Raw genomic sequence first — 20,139 nt, 5'->3', positions numbered from 1 at the left:
TCATCGCGCCGTTGATCGCTGGAAAGCAGGTGAGCACGGGTGTTGATGAGCAGATGAGGGCTGGCTGGCGTAGGTGGATAGCTAATGTTTTTATCATAGCTCTGTGAGGTCCCGTTGCTAAGTTAGCTTCAATGGCGTCGTTAGCAACAGCATTGTTAAGCTTCGCCAGGCTGGAAAGCATTAACCGTGTAGTTACATGTCCTTGGTTTAATAGTATTGTTGATTTTCTGTCTATCCTTCCAGTCAGGGGTTTATTTCTTTTGTTTCTATCTGCAGTTAAGCCCGATGCTATCACGTTAGCTCCGTAGCTAAAGTGCTTCGCCGATGTATTGTCGTGGAGATAAAAGTCACTGTGAATGTCCATTTCACGTTCTCGACTCTCATTTTCAAGAGGATATAGTATCCGAGGTGGTTTAAAATACAAATCCGAGATCCACAATAGAAAAAGGAGAAAGTGTGGAATCCAATGAGCCAGCTTGTACCTAAGTTACGGTCAGAGCGAAAAAAGATACGTCCTGCACTGCACTCTAGTCCTTCACTCTCACTTTCCTCATCCACGAATCTTTCATCCTCGCTCAAATTAATGGGGTAATCGTCGCTTTCTCCGTCCGAATCGCTCTCGCTGCTGGTGTAAACAATGTGGAAATGTGAGGAGCCCTTCAACCTGTGACGTCACGCTACTTCCGGTACAGTCAAGGCTTTTTTTATCAGCGACCAAAAGTTGCGAACTTTATCGTCGATGTTCTCTACTAAATCCTTTCAGCAAAAATATGGCAATATCGCGAAATGATCAAGTATGACACATAGAATGGATCTGCTATCCCCGTTTAAATAAAAAACATTCATTTCAGTAGGCCTTTAAAGGCTATTGTATTTTTCTTTTCTTTTTTTTTTTTAATCCGCTTGCAATTTCACCCTGGCAGGAAATCACTTTTATTCATTTGGTCAAATAAATGTTGATGCCATTCAAATACATTGTTAAAATTGCACAATGTTGTGGGCGCCATTATGAGTGTGTGTGTGTGTGTGTGTGTGTGTGTGTGTGACAGGTGGAGGAGGCCCTGGAGGGAGTGAAGAACGCCACCAACGAGCAAGACCTGGCCAACCGCTTCAAAGAGTTTGGGAAGGAGATGGTGAAGCTTAATTATGTAGCAGCCCGGAGACAGCAGGTATCCTTCCTGGTCTGGATCTTGCTTTTTCACTCAAACTAAACCTCTCCTGACTTCTTGGCAACATTCATAATAATAATAATAATAATACCTGGGATTTATACAGCGCTTTTCTAAGTACTCAAAGTCGCTTTACATGTTAAAAACCCATCATTCATTCACACCTGGTGGTGGTAAGCTACTTTCGTAGCCACAGCTGCCCTGGGGAAGACAGAATTGATTTGATTTGAGCAGCACAGTCTCATTAACACTTGTCGAGCTCTACCACAAAACACCATTTTGAGGGCGGGGCCGCCTTTAACGGCATTACCAACAGAATACAATCATTTGCAAATCCTTTTCAACTTATATTCAATTGAATAGACTGCGAAGACAAGATATTTCATGTTCACACTGACACACTTCATTTATTTTTGCAAATAATCATGAACTTAGAATTTAATGGCAGCAACACATTGCAAAAAAGTTGTCACAGGGGCATTTTTACCACTGTGTTACATGGCCTTTCCTTTTAACAACACTCAGTAAAGGTTTGGGAACGGAGGAGACACATTTTTGAAGTGGAATTATTTCCCATTCTTGCTTGATGTACAGCTTAAGTTGTTCAACAGTCTCCCTTCTCATATTTTAGCCTTCACATTTTCAATGGGAGACAGGTCTGGACTACAGGCAGGCCAGTCTAGTACCCGCACTCTTTTACTATGAAGCCACGCTGTTGTAACACGTGGCTTGGCATTGTCTTGCTGAAATAAGCAGGGGCGTCCATGATAACGTTGCTTGGATGGCAACATATGTTGCTCCAAAAGCTGTATGTACCTTTCAGCATTAATGGTTCCTTCACAGATGTGTAAGTTACCCATGCCTTGTATTTATATTTATATATATATTTATATATATCAATGTTGTATTTACGTTGTAGAATATTGGTTGGGAAATGACCAAATTTCGATGGTCAAATAAATGTCACAACCCGACATTGATTAAACGTTGTCAAAAAGCATGTTGTTACAACGTTAGGTTTGAGTTGCTCAAAATATGCGAGGTGGTGGTGGACACTTAGACAAAGTTGCGAGGTGGTGCATAAGGGACACCATGTTGCCGTAGTAACACCATAAAGAGTACATTTGGCCTAAGAAAGTGTCTGCGCTCACTCTTCAGGAGCTGAAGGACCCGCAGTGTCGGGACGAGATGGCGGCCGCGCGCGGCGCTCTGAAGAAGAACGCCACCATGCTGTACACCGCCTCGCAGGCCTACCTGCGCCACCCGGACGTGGCGGCCACGCGCGCCAACCGGGACTACGTGTTCAAGCAGGTGCAGGAGGCCATCGGGGGCATCTCCAGCGCCTCCCAGGCCACCTCGCCTACTGATGACAAGCAAAGCCACGCTGGCATCGGGGAACTGGCGGCCGCCCTCAATGAGTTTGACGTGAGTCCACCGCTTCCTTTTATGCACGCCATCAATTACATCATTGACATACTCAGGACTCAAGATGAGTTAAGTATTGAGGTTTGTTTGTGTCTTTATTACCAAAGCTTTTTGTTGACATTGAATTTATGTCACTGAGTTTTTTGTATTTCAGTTTGAATCAAATTATGCTGACAATTTCATTAAAAACTAATGTTAGCAAAATGCGTCTTTAAAAATTCAGTGTAAAAAAATCAGTGTACGAATTTTTTTTTAATACAAATTCTGAGCTGTCAGTCAAAAGTGCAGATTGTAACCATAGGAATCACTTCTATAGTTTGAAAATATCCAGCAGGCTGCGTTGAAATGTTAATTGTGTTAAATGATGCCCAGGTAGCCTAGCTAAATGCCTTTTCATGCTGTTTTGCAAGACCCGTGTCATGTGACCTCAAACTTGACACCTCATTGGCTGCTTCTGAGACACGGCCAGTCTTCATTTACTGTAAGTGAGACTGGCTTTTTGAAGTAGCACTGAATTTTTTTAAACTGAATTTTCTTTCACTGATTTTTCTTACACTAATTTTTTTACACTGAATTTTTTTTACACTTAATTCTTTTACACATATTTTTCTTACACTGATTTTTTTACACTGAATTTTTTTTACACTGAAATTTTTTTACTGATTTTTTTACAATGCCTTTTTTTATACATCATTTTTTACACTGATTTTTTTTACAGTTAACTTTTACAGCACTGAATTTTTTTTGTTACAGATTTTTCTCACACTGATTTTTTTTTTCACAATTTTTTCAGCACTGAATTTTTTTTACACTGATTTTTCTTACACTGGAATTTTTTTTACAGATTTTTTTACACTGCCTTTTTTATACTGAATTTTTTTACATTGATTTTTTTACACTGAATTTTTTCAGCACTGAATTTTTTTTTACAGATTCTCTCACACTGATTTTTTTCACTTAATTTTTTCAGCACTGAATTTTTTTTACACTGCCTTTTTTTACACTGATTTTTCTTAAACTGATTTTTTTACACTGTATTTTTTCAGCACTGTTTTTTTTTTTTACACTGAATTTTTTATACAATTAATTTTTAAACACACAATTTCGTTGACACATTTTTTTTCCAATGAAATTGTCAGCATAGTTTAATTCCGTTCACAAAATTCAAATGCAAAAATTCAGTGTCAAAAATGGTTTTGTGATAAAGACACAAATCAACCTCCATGGTTGTGGGGCTTTTGAAATGCTTTATGAAGGTCTAACTTTCCAACTGAATGACTCAGTGAGAAATCTAACAAGCAGACTGAGATCTTTGTTCAAATGAACATCACTTATTTGCCACTGAACAAGCAGTTGATGACAGGCACATGTTTAAAGCTGAAAAAGAAAAACAGAGTGGTTTGTTGGAGGCATCATGGAGGCATCATTATTATTTTTTCTCTGCAAGCCAGAATGTGCTAGCATCCTTGCAGAGTCACACATGGAAACAAATGACAGCCTTCTACTTTATATAAGACCATCACAAAAATCATTGCAAGTATTGTTGAACTTTGAATGTTCTTATTTTCCATGTGCATAGTTGTGATGCTGCAATAGTGACCCTTTGCTCCCACCTAGTGTCTTTACATTGCCAATGCAGCACAAGGAAGCCCTTTTGTTATATTATATCATATTTTGTCCTTATATTCCCATGTCTTATATTATTACTTATGTATCCTTCTTAAAACATCCTCATCCAGATAGTCACCAAAATAAAAGTATATACATAATAAAGAAATTAAAAAAAACATAATTCTCTATTTCTATACTCAAACAAGTAAAACAAAAAAGTAAATACAATAATAAATAATAATAATACAATCTCAGTTACTCATATAAATAACAAGTCAAATCTTCAAATGAAAAGTTTCTATTTCTCTTCATAAGTAGATGTAAAAACATGATATTACAACTAAAACCAATAAATTGTTCACTACTTAAACCGCCCAGTTGACAAATAAATAATAGTAAAAAAAATAGTAATCATTTATCTCTTTGTAGGTAAAACATACATAATAATAATACAACAAAAAATAAAGGCATCTCCATTGCATTTAGACATTCAATCCAACAACTGTGTTGCAAAGTAAGTTTCATACATATTTGTTATTGACATTTTTAAGAACATTTACTTTAATACGTTTACATTTCCTACATAAAATTAGTACTTTTACTCTGATGTGTAGCCCCGGATCCATCTTGGTTACTTCAAAATAAAAGAAGCAGCAGCGGCAGCGCTTATAGCTGATAGCGACAATATCACGACACTATTGAGATCGGCCGATATCCAAATTACAGTCGTAGATCAGTCTTTATCCCAGTGAGAGCAGACATTGTACAGGAGGTGATGGTTTGATTGTATTTGTTTCTTGTTTAGCACTTAGCAATACTGCTACATGATGCTTAGTGTTTCACTAAAGCTGGATCTGCTGATGACTCGGCGTTTAAAACTTGTGGCTCATCATTCTTACATCCAGGCTCAAAAGTACAATGTTCTGAATCGTCATTTGACCCAAAGTTGTCTTGTTTGACTCACATGAAGTCTGCCATGATCAGTTATTATTGTTGAAGGTAAAAGCCAACCTTGAGATGCGTCTGTGATATCAAAATGTTCTGGTAAATGAGCAAAGTATGACATGTTGTTATGAATGTTACTGTAGTACATATACATTGTACTTACAGTGTGTGTATAAAAATGTTGATGGAGGTTTTTGGACCGCATTATAGGCGGAATAGAGCGAATTCTGTTCCCTGCTTTGTTAGCCACCTCTTGCTAGCATTTATGTATGATTTAGAATGCTTTGTCTTCCACAATGATTGTGAATGATTGTCAAAATGAACACAAAAAAAGTGCAGTTCCCCTTTAAGACTTGTACTCAAGTAATATTCTAAAAAAAATACTTTTGACGGCTCAAGGTAAGGGCCCTGTTTAACGTGAACAAGCACATAAAAAATAAACAGTATAAAATAATGAATTCCAGGGTGCTTCTGATGATATTTTACAGTGAAAATATTACCAACCCAATCCTGCTCCGTCATTGATAAAAATACAAGTTACTTAGTACCGAGCTAATAAACAGACGTACTTGGATCGCTCTCTCGGCCGTGGATGAGCAAGAAACTAACAGATGGACCTCAAAAGTATTAAAATATTACGTAAAAGTCCCTTCATTTCTGCAGTTAGTGAAACTAATGTGATATAAAGTCATTACATGCAAAATAAACAATGTCAAGCTAATACTTCAACATGGTTTACAGTTTTTGAAAACCTCTAATGTTCAGAAATATTCATTTTGAGGTTTTCATAAGCTGCAATCATCCAAATGATGACAACATACGTCTTGAGTCTGTCATGTATTGAGTTCACCTTGTGAATATCATTGCTGCTATAAATGAAGTTTCACCTGTATGTTTTTAATTACTCTATGTTCAATTTGCACAAAAAATATATTCAACAATTTCTTTCCTATGAATTCGTTTTCATTAGAAAAAATCTATTTTATTCAAGTTTGATTCAAAAAATATAATAATCGTTTCACAATTTTTTAAAAAGTGCATTTGGGGGGGAGTGGGTTCAAAATAAAGTTCTTTGGCCCCCAATTTAGACATGAGCGGCCCGGACTAGAGGTCCTGACAGTAGGGATGTGCCCATTGGTCGGCCACCGATCAGTTCTGGACAATTTTCCTGAACAAACATTGCTGATGAATGCATTTTGTTACAGATCCTTTCTGGCTGACACTGTATTTATTCTTAGTCCCCCGGCTGACAAGCAGTTACCATACAGTATTTATCTCTCTTATAGACAGAGCACCGGTCTATAAGCCCCGCCCAATACATCTTAGAAAAAAACAACATGTTTTCCATATATAAGTCGCACCGAACTATAAGCCGCAGATACTGTATATACGTTGTGAAATTAGTTATTTACTCAGAAATATTCTGTAAATGTAAAGGCCTACTGAAATGAATTTTTTTTATTTAAACGGGGATAGCAGATCCATTCTATGTGTCATACTTGATCATTTCGCGATATTGCCATATTTTTGCTGAAAGCATTTAGTAGAGATCATCGACGATAAAGTTCGCAACTTTTGGTCGCTGATAAAAAAAAGCCTTGACTGTACCGGAAGTAGCGTGACGTCACAGGTTGTGGAGCTCCTCACATCTGCACATTGTTTACAATCATGGCCACCGGCAGCGAGAGCGATTCGGACCGAGAAAGCGACGATTACCCCATTAATTTGAGCGAGGATGAAAGATTTGTGTATGAGGAACGTGAGAGTGAAGGACTAGAGTGCAGTGCATGACGTGTCTTTTTTTCGCTCTGACCGTAACTTAGGTACAAGGGTTCATTGGATTCCACACTTTCTCCTTTTTCTATTGTGGATCACGGATTTGTATTTTAAACCACCTCGGATACTATATCCTCTTGAAAATGAGAGTCGAGAACGCGAAATGGACATTCACAGTGACTTTTATCTCCACAACAATACATCGGCGAATCACTTTAGCTACGGAGCTAACGTGATAGCATCGGGCTTAACTGCAGATAGAAACAAAATAAATAAGCCCCTGACTGGAAGGATAGACAGAAAATAAACAATACTATTAAACCATGGACATGTAACTACACGGTTAATGCTTTCCAGCCTGGCGAAGCTTGACAATGCTGTTGCTAACGACGCCATTGAAGCTAACTTAGCTACAGGACCTCACAGAGCTATGCTAAAAACATTAGCTATCCACCTACGCCAGCCAGCCCTCATCTGCTCAACACCCGTGCTCACCTGCGTTCCAGCGATCGACGGAGCGACGAAGGACTTCACCCGATCATCAATGCGGTCGGCAGCTGCCGTAAAGGAGGTGCGTTGCTAGCCTGGTTGCTATGTTTCCGGTTGGTCGTAAAAGTGTTCGTCATGTGTTTGTTCCCTGCTCAAATCTCTGAGTAAAGTTATTCATTGGATAATACCTTTTGTTTTGAACTTTATTACACCTTGGAGCGCTTTTTCCGGTCCATTGTTTTTCCTGCTTTCGCTATCTGCGCCTAATGACTGAGCTACGTGACGTCATTTCTTGTGATGTCACACGGAGCATTTCTGGTCGGGACGGGATTCCAGGGATTCGAATAAAGAACCAACTCTTTTTCTTTACTATAGTGGTCTCGATAACGGGTACCGGTTCTCAAAAAGGGATTCGAGTCTGAGGACTCAGTTCTTTTCTTATCGAACAACCGGGAAAACCGGTTTCGAGTATCATCCCTAAACATATGTGGGGGCTCGTTGGCTGGTTTGTTTCGTATTAATCGTAAGAGAAACGTGCGGAACTATAATAATAAAAGTTGAAGTATGAGCAATAATAATATGGGATGCTTGCAGTGCAGCAGGCCCATAATAAAGATAAAGACTAAAATATCTGCTTGATTTAGGATTTAAGTAATCCAACAAACTGTTCATGTAAAACATTTTACAGTAAAATTTCTTTACAATAAAATCCACTTTCAATATATAGTAATAATACACTATAAAAACACAACAATCGTAGATTTTACAGTATAAAATTCTACCATGTATTATTCCATCAAAAAATAGTGATAACATTTGTCCATTCTATTTATTTATTTATTTATATATATCAGAAGAGTTTTTTATTGCCATTGTTTGAGAACGGGTTCACAAACTAGGAAATTTACTTGGTGCAATGGGGCAACATAAAACACATATAACACAGAATAGGTAATAAAATTACCTGTAACTGAGCTATCAGATCTTGTTATTGTTCATGTGTCTGATGGCCGAGGGGAAAAAACTGTTCAGGTGGCGGGAGGTGTGGGTCTGGATGGACCGTAGTCTCCTGCCTGAGGGGGGAGGGGAGAATAGTTTGTGTCCAGGGTGAGAAGACATTCATAATAAATGACAGTAAAATAAGCACACGTATGACTGAGGAGTCATAGTGTAACTTTGTGTGGTGTTTGAGTTGTCCGACTTTTTGTGTGGCCATAAACGCACCAGTGGTTTAGTGGTATGCGTGTTGGTGACAGATGACAAGTTGGTTTTGGCCTGGTTTGTACGGCAGAAAATGACTACTTTTTCGAGATAGAAGTGCTTTACTCATGTTTTTGGTGTGGTTATGGCCGAATATAAACAGTTTTGCTCAATAAAGTGATCGATATAATTCCTGGCCTCGAAGCATCTCGATAGACGTTACAATAATTGAACGGTGTTGACGAACACCGTTAGGGCCGCTTGTTGTCACTGTCACTCAAAGTTGCATTGCAAAATTACATAGAATAAATGTGTTTATTTTGTTTAGAATTCAGATGGGATTTGATTTTGTGCGCGGCATATATTTCCTGTGCGCAGAGGACGCTTGGGCAGTGTGCAATTGCGCAGGCGCGCACCTTAGAGGGAACGTTGCTTGGCAGTCCATGTCTTGTTGAAAACACGCCATTCTTCATCAACTTTTCTCTTTTTAGCGTCTCGGGTGTAAACCGTACATCACTTGTCGCTGTGCACCTTCACTCGCAGGTTACACACGGACATACGCCCATAAATAACACTTTTCAAAATAAAAGCAGCACAGTTGTATTGCACACTCGACATAGATACTTTTTAAAATGTATTTTGTAATTTATGATTGGCCTCACGCGGGCCGGACAGGGACGCACAAAGGGCCAGATGTGGCCCGCGGGCCGCAGAATGCCCAGGTCTGTCATAAAAGGTTTAGCCAGTCTCAGTCTCTGTCTGTATGAAGGGATTATGTGCACCATCACGTAATCTGATATATATATATATATATATATATATATATATATATATATATATATATATATATATATATATATATATATATGCTGTAAAAAAAAAAAAAAAAAATCCTGCAAATATTGCCGTAAAATTGTGGCAACTGAGCTGCCAGTTTTTAACAGTACAATGTGAAGGTTTTGTTTTGTACAGCTTCCTTAAAAAAAGACATCATGATCAAATACGTAGACAATTATACACATGTTTTATATATACACATTATAGCAGGGGTCACCAACCTTTTTGAAACCAAGAGCTACTTTTTGGGTACTGATTAATGCGAAGGGCTACCAGTTTGATACACACTTAAATACATTGCCAGAAATAGCCAGTTTGCTCAATTTACCTTTAACTCTATGTTATTATTAATAATTAATGATATTTACACTTAATTGAACGGTTTAAAAGAGGAGAAAACACGAAAAAAATGACAATTAAATTTTGAAACATAGTTTATCTTCAATTTCGACTCTTTAAAATTTAAAATTCAACCGGCAAAAAGAAGAGAAAAACTAGCTAGTTCGAATCTTTTTGAAAAAAAAAAAAAAAAAATTTATGGAACATCATTAGTAATTTTTCCTGATTAAGATTAATTTTAGAATTTTGATGACATGTTTTAAATAGGTTTAAATCCAATCTGCACTTTGTTAGAATATATAACAAATTGGAACAAGCTATATTTCTACCAAAGACAAATCATTATTTCTTCTAGATTTTCCAGAACAAAAATTTTAGAAGAAATTCAAAAGACTTTGAAATAAGATTTAAATTTGATTCTACAGATTTTCTAGATTTGCCAGAATAATTGTATTGAATTTTAATCATAATAAGTTTGAAGAAATATTTCACAAATATTCTTCGTCGAAAAAACAGAAGCTAAAATGAAGAATAAGTTAAAATGTATTTATTATTCTTTACAATAAAAAAAATAAATGTACTTGAACATTGATTTAAATGGTCAGGAAAGAAGAGGAAGGAATTTAAAAGGTAAAAAGGTATATGTGTTTAAAAATCCTAAAATCATTTTTAAGGTTGTATTTTTTCTCTAAAATTGTCTTCCTGAAAGTTATAAGAAGCAAAGTAAAAAAATTAATGAATTTATTTAAACAAGTAAAGACCAAGTCTTTAAAATATTTTCTTGGATTTTCAAATTGTATTTGAGTTTTGTCTCTCTTAGAATTAAAAATGTCGGGCAAAGCGAGACCAGCTTGCTGGTAAATAAATAAAATTTAAAAAATAGAGGCAGCTCACTGGTAAGTGCTGCTATTTGAGCTATTTTTAGAACAGGCCAGCGGGCGACTCATCTGGTCCTAACGGCCGACCTGGTGCCCGCGGTTGGTGACCCCTGCATTATGGTATATTATTCACTGTTAAAAGCGTCCCTCCGAGGGCCACCATAAGTGCGATGTGGCCCTCAATGAAAAGGGTCATTGTCTTCCAGTATGTGAGCATTGAACAAGCATCTTCTCCCTCTTGCTGCAGCGCATGAGCGCCCCTCGGTGGTCACGTGTGCACATTTCAAGTCCGCTCCTAACACAGACTAAACATTCCCTTGCCGGAATGTCGAGCATTTTTTTGGAAGACAAAAACTGCACCGACCATACTTTTTGTCCCCTTCCTGAAGAAGGTCACCACATTAGCTCTTTTAGAAAATGAAAAAAAGTCAAACCCCACGACTTTCAGAGGAGCAAAAGAGCTGCATAATTTGATGCGCTTGACAGGCAGACAGGCAGCAATTAAATGAGACAAATTGCCCTTTACTGAGCCCTCTGTGTCCGCGTGTAGCACCAGCATGTTTAATTCTGACTTACACCAGAGACATGACACACACATGCTCTTAGAATAGTAATCACCTGATGGAGACAAGGCACGTACATCTATACCTACATACCCCATTTTCCAGACCGGAGGGCGCACCGGAATATAAGGCGCACTGCCCATGAATGCTCTATTTTCCATCTTTTTTCCATGTACACTATATTGCCAAAAGTATTTAGCCACCTGCCTTGACTCACATATGACGCAAATCAACTGCTATAACTGGAGACTTTGAATGTAAAATCCAAAAAAATAAATGCCAGTTGTGTTTATAGAACGCCTGAATCATGTCTAGACACATTCAATCAAAAATTGGATTGTTTGTTTAGTAAGTCAAACAAAATCCATATTGTGTGCGGTGACTTTAATATTAATCTTCTGAACCCCATGGACAGTACCAAAACAACCGATTTTATAACAGGATTGTACAGCAATAATTTTTTTCCCCTTATCACAAAACCAAGCAGAATAACAGTAGACTTTGCCACACTGATAGATAACATTTTCACCAATCAACCGGAGAATCAAATAACAGCAGGACTACTACTCAATGACATAAGTGATCATCTACCTGTGTTCAGCATTTTCCACTATTTCTTTGATAAGAGAAAGGCCAAAAAAGCAGTTCAATATAGATTTGTTAGACACCAAACACCAGAAACTATGGCAGCAGTCAGGTCTGAGTTATGTGCTGAAGACTGGGGGGAGGTTTATACCTCCACAGACCCGGATGAGGCATATGAAACCTTTCTCAACATTTTCATAAAACTATATGATAAGCACTGTCCAATTAAAAAAACATGACATTAAAGGCCTACTGAAAGCCACTACTACCGACCACGCAGTCTGATAGTTTATATATCAATGATGAAATCTTAACATTGCAACACATGCCAATACGGCCGGGTTAACTTATAAAGTGCAATTTTAAATTTCCCGCCACGCTTCCGGTTGAAAACGTCTAGATATGATGACGTATGCGCGTGACGTCAACGGTTGATACGTAAGTATTGGGACCCATTGAATCCTATACAAAAAAGCTCTGTTTTCATCTCAAAATTCCACAGTATTCTGGACATCTGTGTTGGTGGATCTTTTGCAATTTGTTTAATGAACAATGGAGACTGCAAAGAAGAAAGCTGTAGGTGCGATCGGTGTATTAGCGGCGGACTACAGCAACACAACCAGGAGGACTTTGAGGATAGCAGACGCGCTAGCCGAACGACCTCACCTTGACTTCCTCCGTCTCCGTGCCGCCAACCGCATCGATGATCGGATGAAGTCCTTCGTCGCACCGTCGATCGCTGGAACGCAGGTGAGCACGGGTTGCGATGAGCAGATGAGAGCTGGCGTAGGTGCAGAGCTAATGTTTTTAGCATAGCTCTGTCGAGGTTCCGTAGCTAAGTTAGCTTCAATGGCGTCGTTAGCAACAGCATTGCTAAGTTTCGCCAAGCTGGAAAGCATTAACCGTGTATTTACATGTCCAGAATTTGGTAGTATTGTTGATCTTCTGTCTATCCTTCCAGTCAGGGACTTATTTGTTTTGTTTCTATATGCAGTAAAGCCTGATGCTATCACGTTAGCTCAGTAGCTAAAGAGCTTCACCGATGATTCACTTTCCCGATCCTCATCCACGAATCTTTCATCCTGGCTCAAATTAATGGGGTAATCGTCGCTTTCTCGGTCCGATCTCTCTTGCTGCTGGTGTAAAGAATGGGGAAATGTGAGCAGTCCTTCCTCCGTTGTCGTCACGCTACTTCTGGTAGGGGCAAGGCTTTTTTTTTTATCAGCGACCAAAAGTTGCGAACTTTATCGTCGATGTTCTCTACTAAATCCTTTCAGCAAAAATATGGCAATATCGCGAAATGATCAAGTATGACACATAGAATGGATCTGCTATCCCCGTTTAAATAAAAAAAATTCATTTCAGTAGGCCTTTAAGGACAGCACTGTTAAGGACAAACTGTGGATCACAAGGGGAATATTGAAGTCCTGCAAAAAGAAAAATTATCTTTACAGAAGACATTTAAAGCACAGAACCAAAGAAACTGAACACAAATATAAAACGTACAAAAATAAGTTAATACAAATAATAAAGCACGGCAAAAGAACACATTACTGTAACCTATTAGAACAACATAAAAATAGCATCCAGGGTACGTGGAAAGTTTTGAATGGTATCATTAAAAAAAAACATGACATATAAGGAACATCCAAGCTGTTTCATAGAAAATAATCAAACTATAAATGACCTTAAGGAAATAACGGATGCTTTTAACACCTTCTTTGTGAATGTTGGACCCATTTAGCAAATTAAATTGTACAACCCGACAGCAGTGTCAAATTTAATGAACAAACCATTCAAAGCAACTTAGAATCGTTTTTTATTTCTCCCGTTCATGAAAGTGAAATCATAAAAATTGTAAATTCTCAGAAAAACAAGAAGTCGACAGACTGCTGTGACTTGGACTTTTCTCTGATCAAGGAAATTATTGATTTTATAGCTGTTCCCTTCACTTAAATATGCAATATTTCTTTTATAAAAGGTGTCTTCCCAATGAAGATGAAAACGGCAAAAGTTATTCCCATCTTCAAAAGTGGAGATAAGCATCAGTTCACCAACTATAGGCCTATTTCTTTACTCCCACAATTTTCAAAAGTCCTTGAAAAATTATTGGTATCAAGATTAGACAGTTTTATTGATAAGCACCACTTGCTAAGTGAACACCAAAACGGTTTTTGATCAAACAGGTCCACTTACATGGCAGTGATGGAACTAGTTGAGGAGGTAACCACTGCAATTGATAAGAGGTAGTTTGCTGTTGGCCTTTTTATTGACCTGAGCAAGGCCTTTGACACCATCGATAACACATTACTTTGAAACAAAATGCAGAGGTATGGTGTCAGAGGTCATGATTGGTTAAAAAGGTATCTTGGTGGCAGAGAACATTATGTGCATATACATGAACAATGTAGATTCAGATAAAAATATTATAACACATGGAGTGCCCCAAGGTTCTGTATTGGGACCAAAATAGTTTTTATTGTATATCAATGATACCTGTAAAATCTTTATACAAGTCAACTGTATTCTCTTTGCTGATGATACAAGTCGGTACTGTTCTGGGCAAGACCTCCTAGAGCAGGGGTCACCAACCTTTTTGAAACCAAGAGCTACTTCTTGGGTACTGATTAATGCGAAGGGCTACCAGTTGGATACACACTTAAATAAATTGCCAGAAATAGCCAATTTGCTCAATTGACCTTTAACTCGATGTTATTATTAATAATTAATGATATTTACACTTAATTGAACGGTTTAAAAGAGGAGAAAACATGAAAAAAAATGACAATTAAATTTTCAAACTTAGTTTATCTTCAATTTCGACTCTTTAAAATTCAATATTCAACCGAAAAAAAAGAAGAGAAAAACTACCCAATTCGAATCTTTTTGAAAAAATTAAAAAAAGAATTTATGGAACATCATTAGTAATTTTTCCTGATTAAAATTAATTTTAGAATTTTGATAACATGTTTTAAATAGGTTAAAATCCAAACTGCACTTTGTTAGAATATATAACAAATTGGACCAAGCTATATTTCTAACAAAGACAAATCATTATTTCTTCTAGATTTTCCAGAACAAAAATTTTAAAAGAAATTCAAAAGACTTTGAAATAAGATTTACATTTGATTCTACAGATTTTCTATATTTGCCAGAATAATTGTTTTGAATTTTAATCATAATAAGTTTGAAGAAATATTTCACAAATATTCTTCGTCGAAAAAACAGAAGCTAAAATGAAGAATTAAATTAAAATGTATTTATTATTCTTTACAATAAAAAAAATAAATTTACTTGAACATTGATTTAAATTGTCAGGAAAGAAGAGGATTGAATTTAAAAGGTAAAAAAGTAAAAAAAAAGTAAAACATGTGTTTACAAATCCTAAAATCATTTTTAAGGTTGTATTTTTTCTCTAAAATTGTCTTTCTGAAAGTTATAAGAAGCAAAGTAAAAAATTTTATTAATTTATTTAAACAAGTAAAGACCAGGTCTTTAAAATATTTTCTTGGATTTTCAAATTCTATTTGAGTTTTGTCTCTCTTAGAATTTAAAATGTCGGGCAAAGCGAGACCAGCTTGTTAGTAAATAAATAAAATTTAAAAAATAGAGGCAGCTCACTGGAAAGTACAGCTATTTGAGCTATTTTTAGAACAGGCCAGCGGGCTACTCATCTGGTCCTTACGGCCGACCTGGTGCCCGTGGGCACCGTGTTGGTGACCCCTGTCCTAGAGACTGTAGAGAGTGAACTCCACATACTAAAGCAATGTTTTGATGCTAATAAACTATTAATCAACCTAAATAAAACAAAATATATAATTTTTGGAAATAGGAAAAATAACATACAGTGTCATATAAGAATTGATGATATGGAGATAGAAAGGGTGTATTCAACAACATTTTCGGGAATCTATATAGATGATAAATTAAATTGGAAACTGTACATAAATATACTCAAGACAAGGATGGCAAAAATCATTGCTATGTTACATAAAATTAAAAACTTTGTAAATCAAAAGGCTCTTAACATGTTATATAATTCTTTCGTACTCCCATATCTTAATTATTGTGTTGAAATCTGGGGTAACAATTACAAATCAAACATCGAACTCTATATTCTTACTTCAAAAGAAAGCGATTAGAATTGTAAATTATGAGGATTATCATGACCATACCAATGCTCTGTTTATTAAATTAAAAACATTAAAACTGCACGATCTTGTTGACCTCAACACTGCTATTGTGACGTACAAAGCTCACAACCACATGCTGCCTGGATGTCTACAGGAGAGGTTCAAACCTAGGGAGAGGTTCAGCTGTCTTTCAGAAAGCAAACATAAGAAGGAGCTTAAAAAGTAGACGTGTTTCTGTCAGGGGGGTTCAACTGTGGAACAGTTTGGATGATTCCTTCAAATGTTCCAGTTCCATTCACACATTTAAAAAACACTTTAAAGGCCTACTGAAAGCCACTACTACCGACCATGCAGTCTGATAGTTTATATATCAATGATGAAATCTTAACATTGCAACACATGCCAATACGGCCGGGTTAACTTATAAAGTGCAATTTTAAATTCCCCGGGAAACTTCCGGTTGAAAACGTCTATGTATGATGACGTTTGCGCGTGACGTCAAGGGTTGAAGCGGAAGTATTAGGACACCATTGTATCCAATACAAACAGCTCTGTTTTCATCGCAAAATTCCACAGTATTCTGGACATCTGTGTTGGTGAATCTTTTGCAATTTGTTCAATTAACAATGGAGACTGCAAAGAAGAAAGCTGCAGGTGGGATCGGTGTATTAGCGGCTGGCTACAGCAATACAACCAGGAGGACTTTGAGTTGGATAGCAGACGCGCTACTGTGAGTACGCAGCTTTCTTCCAAACATTTGATCGCTTGCCCGTACGTGCGTGGCGCTATGTGCATGTCATGTAAGTAACTTTGGGGAAATATATGTTTCTTGCCGACTCTGATGGCGGCTGGGGTGTCGTCGAAAGCTACAACGCGCGCCGCTGTCCTCACCTTGACTTCCTCCGTCTCCGGGCCGCCGACCGCATCGATGATCGGGTGAAGTCCTTCGTCGCGCCGTCGATCGCTGGAACGCAGGTGAGCACGGGTCGTGATGAGCAGATAAGAGCTGGCGTAGGTGGAGAGCTAATGTTTTTAGCATAGCTCTGTCGAGGTCCCATAGCTAAGTTAGCTTCAATGGCGTCGTTAGCAACAGCATTGCTAGGCTTCGCCAGGCGGTAAAGCATTAACCGTGTGGTTACATGTCCAGGATTTGGTAGTATTGTTGATCTTCTGTCTATCCTTCCAGTCAGGGGCTTATTTCTTTTGTTTCTATCTGCATTTAAGCACGATGCTATCACGTTAGCTCCGTAGCTAAAGTGCTTCGCCGATGTATTGTCGTGGAGATAAAAGTCACTGTAAATGTCCATTTCGCGTTCTCGACTCTCATTTTCAAGAGGATATAGTATCCGAGGTGGTTTAAAATACAAATCCGTTATCCACAATAGAAAAAGGAGAATGTGTGGAATCCAATGAACCCTTGTACCTAAGTTACGGTCAGAGTGAAAAAGATACATCCTGGCGTCCTGCACTGCACTCTAATCCTTCACTCTCACGTTCCTCATCCACAAATCTTCCATCCTGGCTCAAATGAATGGGGTAATCGTCGCTTTCTCGGTCCGAATCGCTCTCGCTGCTGGTGTAAACAATGGGGAAATGTGAGGAGCCTTTCAACCTGTGACGTCACGCTACTTCCGGTACAGGCAAGGCTTTTTTATCAGCGACCAAAAGTTGCGAACTTTATCGTCGATGTTCTCTACTAAATCCTTTCAGCAAAAATATGGCAATATCGCGAAATGATCAAGTATGACACATAGAATGGATCTGCTATCCCCGTTTAAATAAGAACATTTCATTTCAGTAGGCCTTTAAGGCCAATGTCTTGGAAAAATATATCACTCTTGAATCAACACTGTAGTTAATACTATGATCAATGTTAATTAAAATACTAAATGTGGGATATAAATAATAATGGAAGTATAATTGTTTGTATATAGTATATAATTGGTGCAAAGGTTTAACACGTGTATAAGGATATTTCACATGCCTTTACTGTGTATATAATTGAACAGTATTTATGTTGTGTGCAATGTGTATTTATAATATGTTGTGAAAAGGAAATGTCATAACTTTTGGAAGCTCATCTTGTACTTGACATTGTTTATAGGGTTTGGCGCAATAAGTGTTCAACTTCAGCCTAAACCCTTTCGCTCTGCAAAATTTTTAATTTATGAATGTACAACTGTTTGTTTATGAAAACTCTTTGTTTATTTTGCTGACCACTGACCGAAGAAAATGATAAATAAACTGGAAGTGCCATCCCATTCCTAACCCATAGGCTTCAATATGATGTGGGTCCACCTTTTGCAGTTATTACAGCTTCAACTCTTCTGGGAAGGCTGTCCACAAGGTTGCGGAGTGTGCTTATAGGGGTTTTACACCATTCTTCCAAAAGCGCATTGGTGAGGTGGAGAAGGCCTGGCTCTCAGTCTCCGTTCTAATTCATCCCAAGGGTGTTCTATCGGGTTCAGGTCAGGACTCTGTGCAGGCTAGTCAAGTTCATCCACACCAGACTCTGTCATCCATGTCTTTATGGACCTTGCTTTGTGCACTGGTGCACAGTCATGTTGGAAGAGGAAGGGGCCCGCTCCAAACTGTTCCCACAAGGTTGGGAGCATGGAATTGTCCAAAGTGTTTTGGTATCCTGGAGCATTCAACGTTCCTTTCACTGGAACTAAGTGGCAAAGCCCAACTCCTGAAAAGCAACCCCACACCATAATTCCTCCGCTGACCCCCCTCTCTGTCAGTTTACATGGCCTACCACTTGGTGGCTGAGTTGCTGTTGTTCCCAAACTCTTCCATTTTCTTATAATAAAGCCCACAGTTGATTTTTGGAATATTTAGGAAATTTCACGACTGGATTTGTTGCACAGGTGTCACTTCAACAGTTTCTTCTCCCCGTCATCTTTGTTGTAGCGGTGTAGCGTGCAAGGACGGGGGTGGAAGAAGTGTCAAAAGATGGCGCTAGCTGTTTTAATGACATTCATACTTTACTTCAATCAATAACGGAGCAGCATCTCCTCATCCGTGGCTCACTAGTGCAACAACAACGCCCGAAATGTGTCCCGTGAAAAACCGTCCCACCGGAAGTCTCTAATAACTAAAGTTCCTTGGGTGAATAATGTCAACTCACTACACCGGTTTGTTTTAGTGCTTTCATGGTGAGTTTACTGACAGATATAACTAAGAACTTTACACTATTTTATATTAGAAATGGCAACAGTGGAGGATGAATGTCCCATAACAAGAAGATAGAGAAAAAGAAGAAGCTTATCGATGAACTACAAAGCCACATTTTCAAAACTTATGCAGATCCCAAATACAGATCAGCAGGTAAGAAAAGTTCCTTTTGCATAATATTGTGAAACAAAACGCCAGATAATATGTGTTACCTTATACATACACCATTGTAACACTCCTATGTTGAAGCACAGTACAATCCATCAAGCGGTGTGGCTTCATAGCTTACCAAAGTCCTACTAAAACATTTAGATAGATTTTTGAGCGCGGTGTGGAATTTTTAATGGAACATATAAAATATTGGTGTTGTTTACTTGAGTCATATTGCAGTCTACACGTATCTCTCATGTGTGACTCCCATCTACTGGTCACACTTATCATTACACCATGTACCAAATAAAATTGCTTCGAGGTCGGTAAGCAAAACCAGAATTATTCCGTACATTAGGCGCACTGTCGAGTTTTGAGAACAGATATTTTTTTGAAGTGCGCCTTACAGTCCAGAAAATATGGTATACTCACTGCTGCAAGGACTATTGCACTTTCATTTGTGTTCAGGTGTAGCAAAAAGCAACTTTTCACTCGTAATCAGAGCGTATAAAGAGGGTTTGCGAGAAGAAAAAAAATGTGTACGTAGGGCGCCTCTCATCTCCTCCATTGTGAAAGACTAGCAGGCCACACCACAGTCGGTGAGGAGTCAGCAGGAATATAAATGGCTGCTGTCTGCGCTCTTTAATTAGAGGGAGAAAACATCCTGAGGACTCTCTTGACCCCATTCTTCCAGCAGGGATAACTAACACACATGTGCTCCTATTATTTACCTTCTGCCCCTGCAGCATACACATGTATACTACTTTACATTCTGCATGTATACACTACATATATACTACTTTACCTTCTGCATGTATACACTACATGTATACTACTTTACATTCTGCATGTGTACACTACA

General features: G+C 38.0%; 1 protein-coding gene across 3 annotated transcripts in view; it reads left to right on the top strand.

The window, feature by feature from the left end:
- ctnna2 (catenin (cadherin-associated protein), alpha 2) overlaps window positions 1-20,139 on the top strand; it is a 960,302-nt gene that overhangs the window by 106,664 nt on the left and 833,499 nt on the right. For all 3 annotated transcript variants that reach the window (XM_062033032.1, XM_062033034.1, XM_062033033.1), the window contains exons 5-6: window positions 1,050-1,169; window positions 2,328-2,594. In XM_062033032.1, the coding sequence (XP_061889016.1) occupies window positions 1,050-1,169; window positions 2,328-2,594 (387 nt within the window). The remainder of the gene's footprint in view (window positions 1-1,049; window positions 1,170-2,327; window positions 2,595-20,139) is intronic.

The sequence above is a fragment of the Entelurus aequoreus genome, linkage group LG22, assembly GCF_033978785.1.
Source record: "Entelurus aequoreus isolate RoL-2023_Sb linkage group LG22, RoL_Eaeq_v1.1, whole genome shotgun sequence".
NCBI classification, from domain to species: domain Eukaryota; kingdom Metazoa; phylum Chordata; class Actinopteri; order Syngnathiformes; family Syngnathidae; genus Entelurus; species Entelurus aequoreus.
The sequence above is the reverse complement of the archived record's forward strand: the minus strand, read 5'-3'. Positions and strand labels throughout refer to the sequence as shown.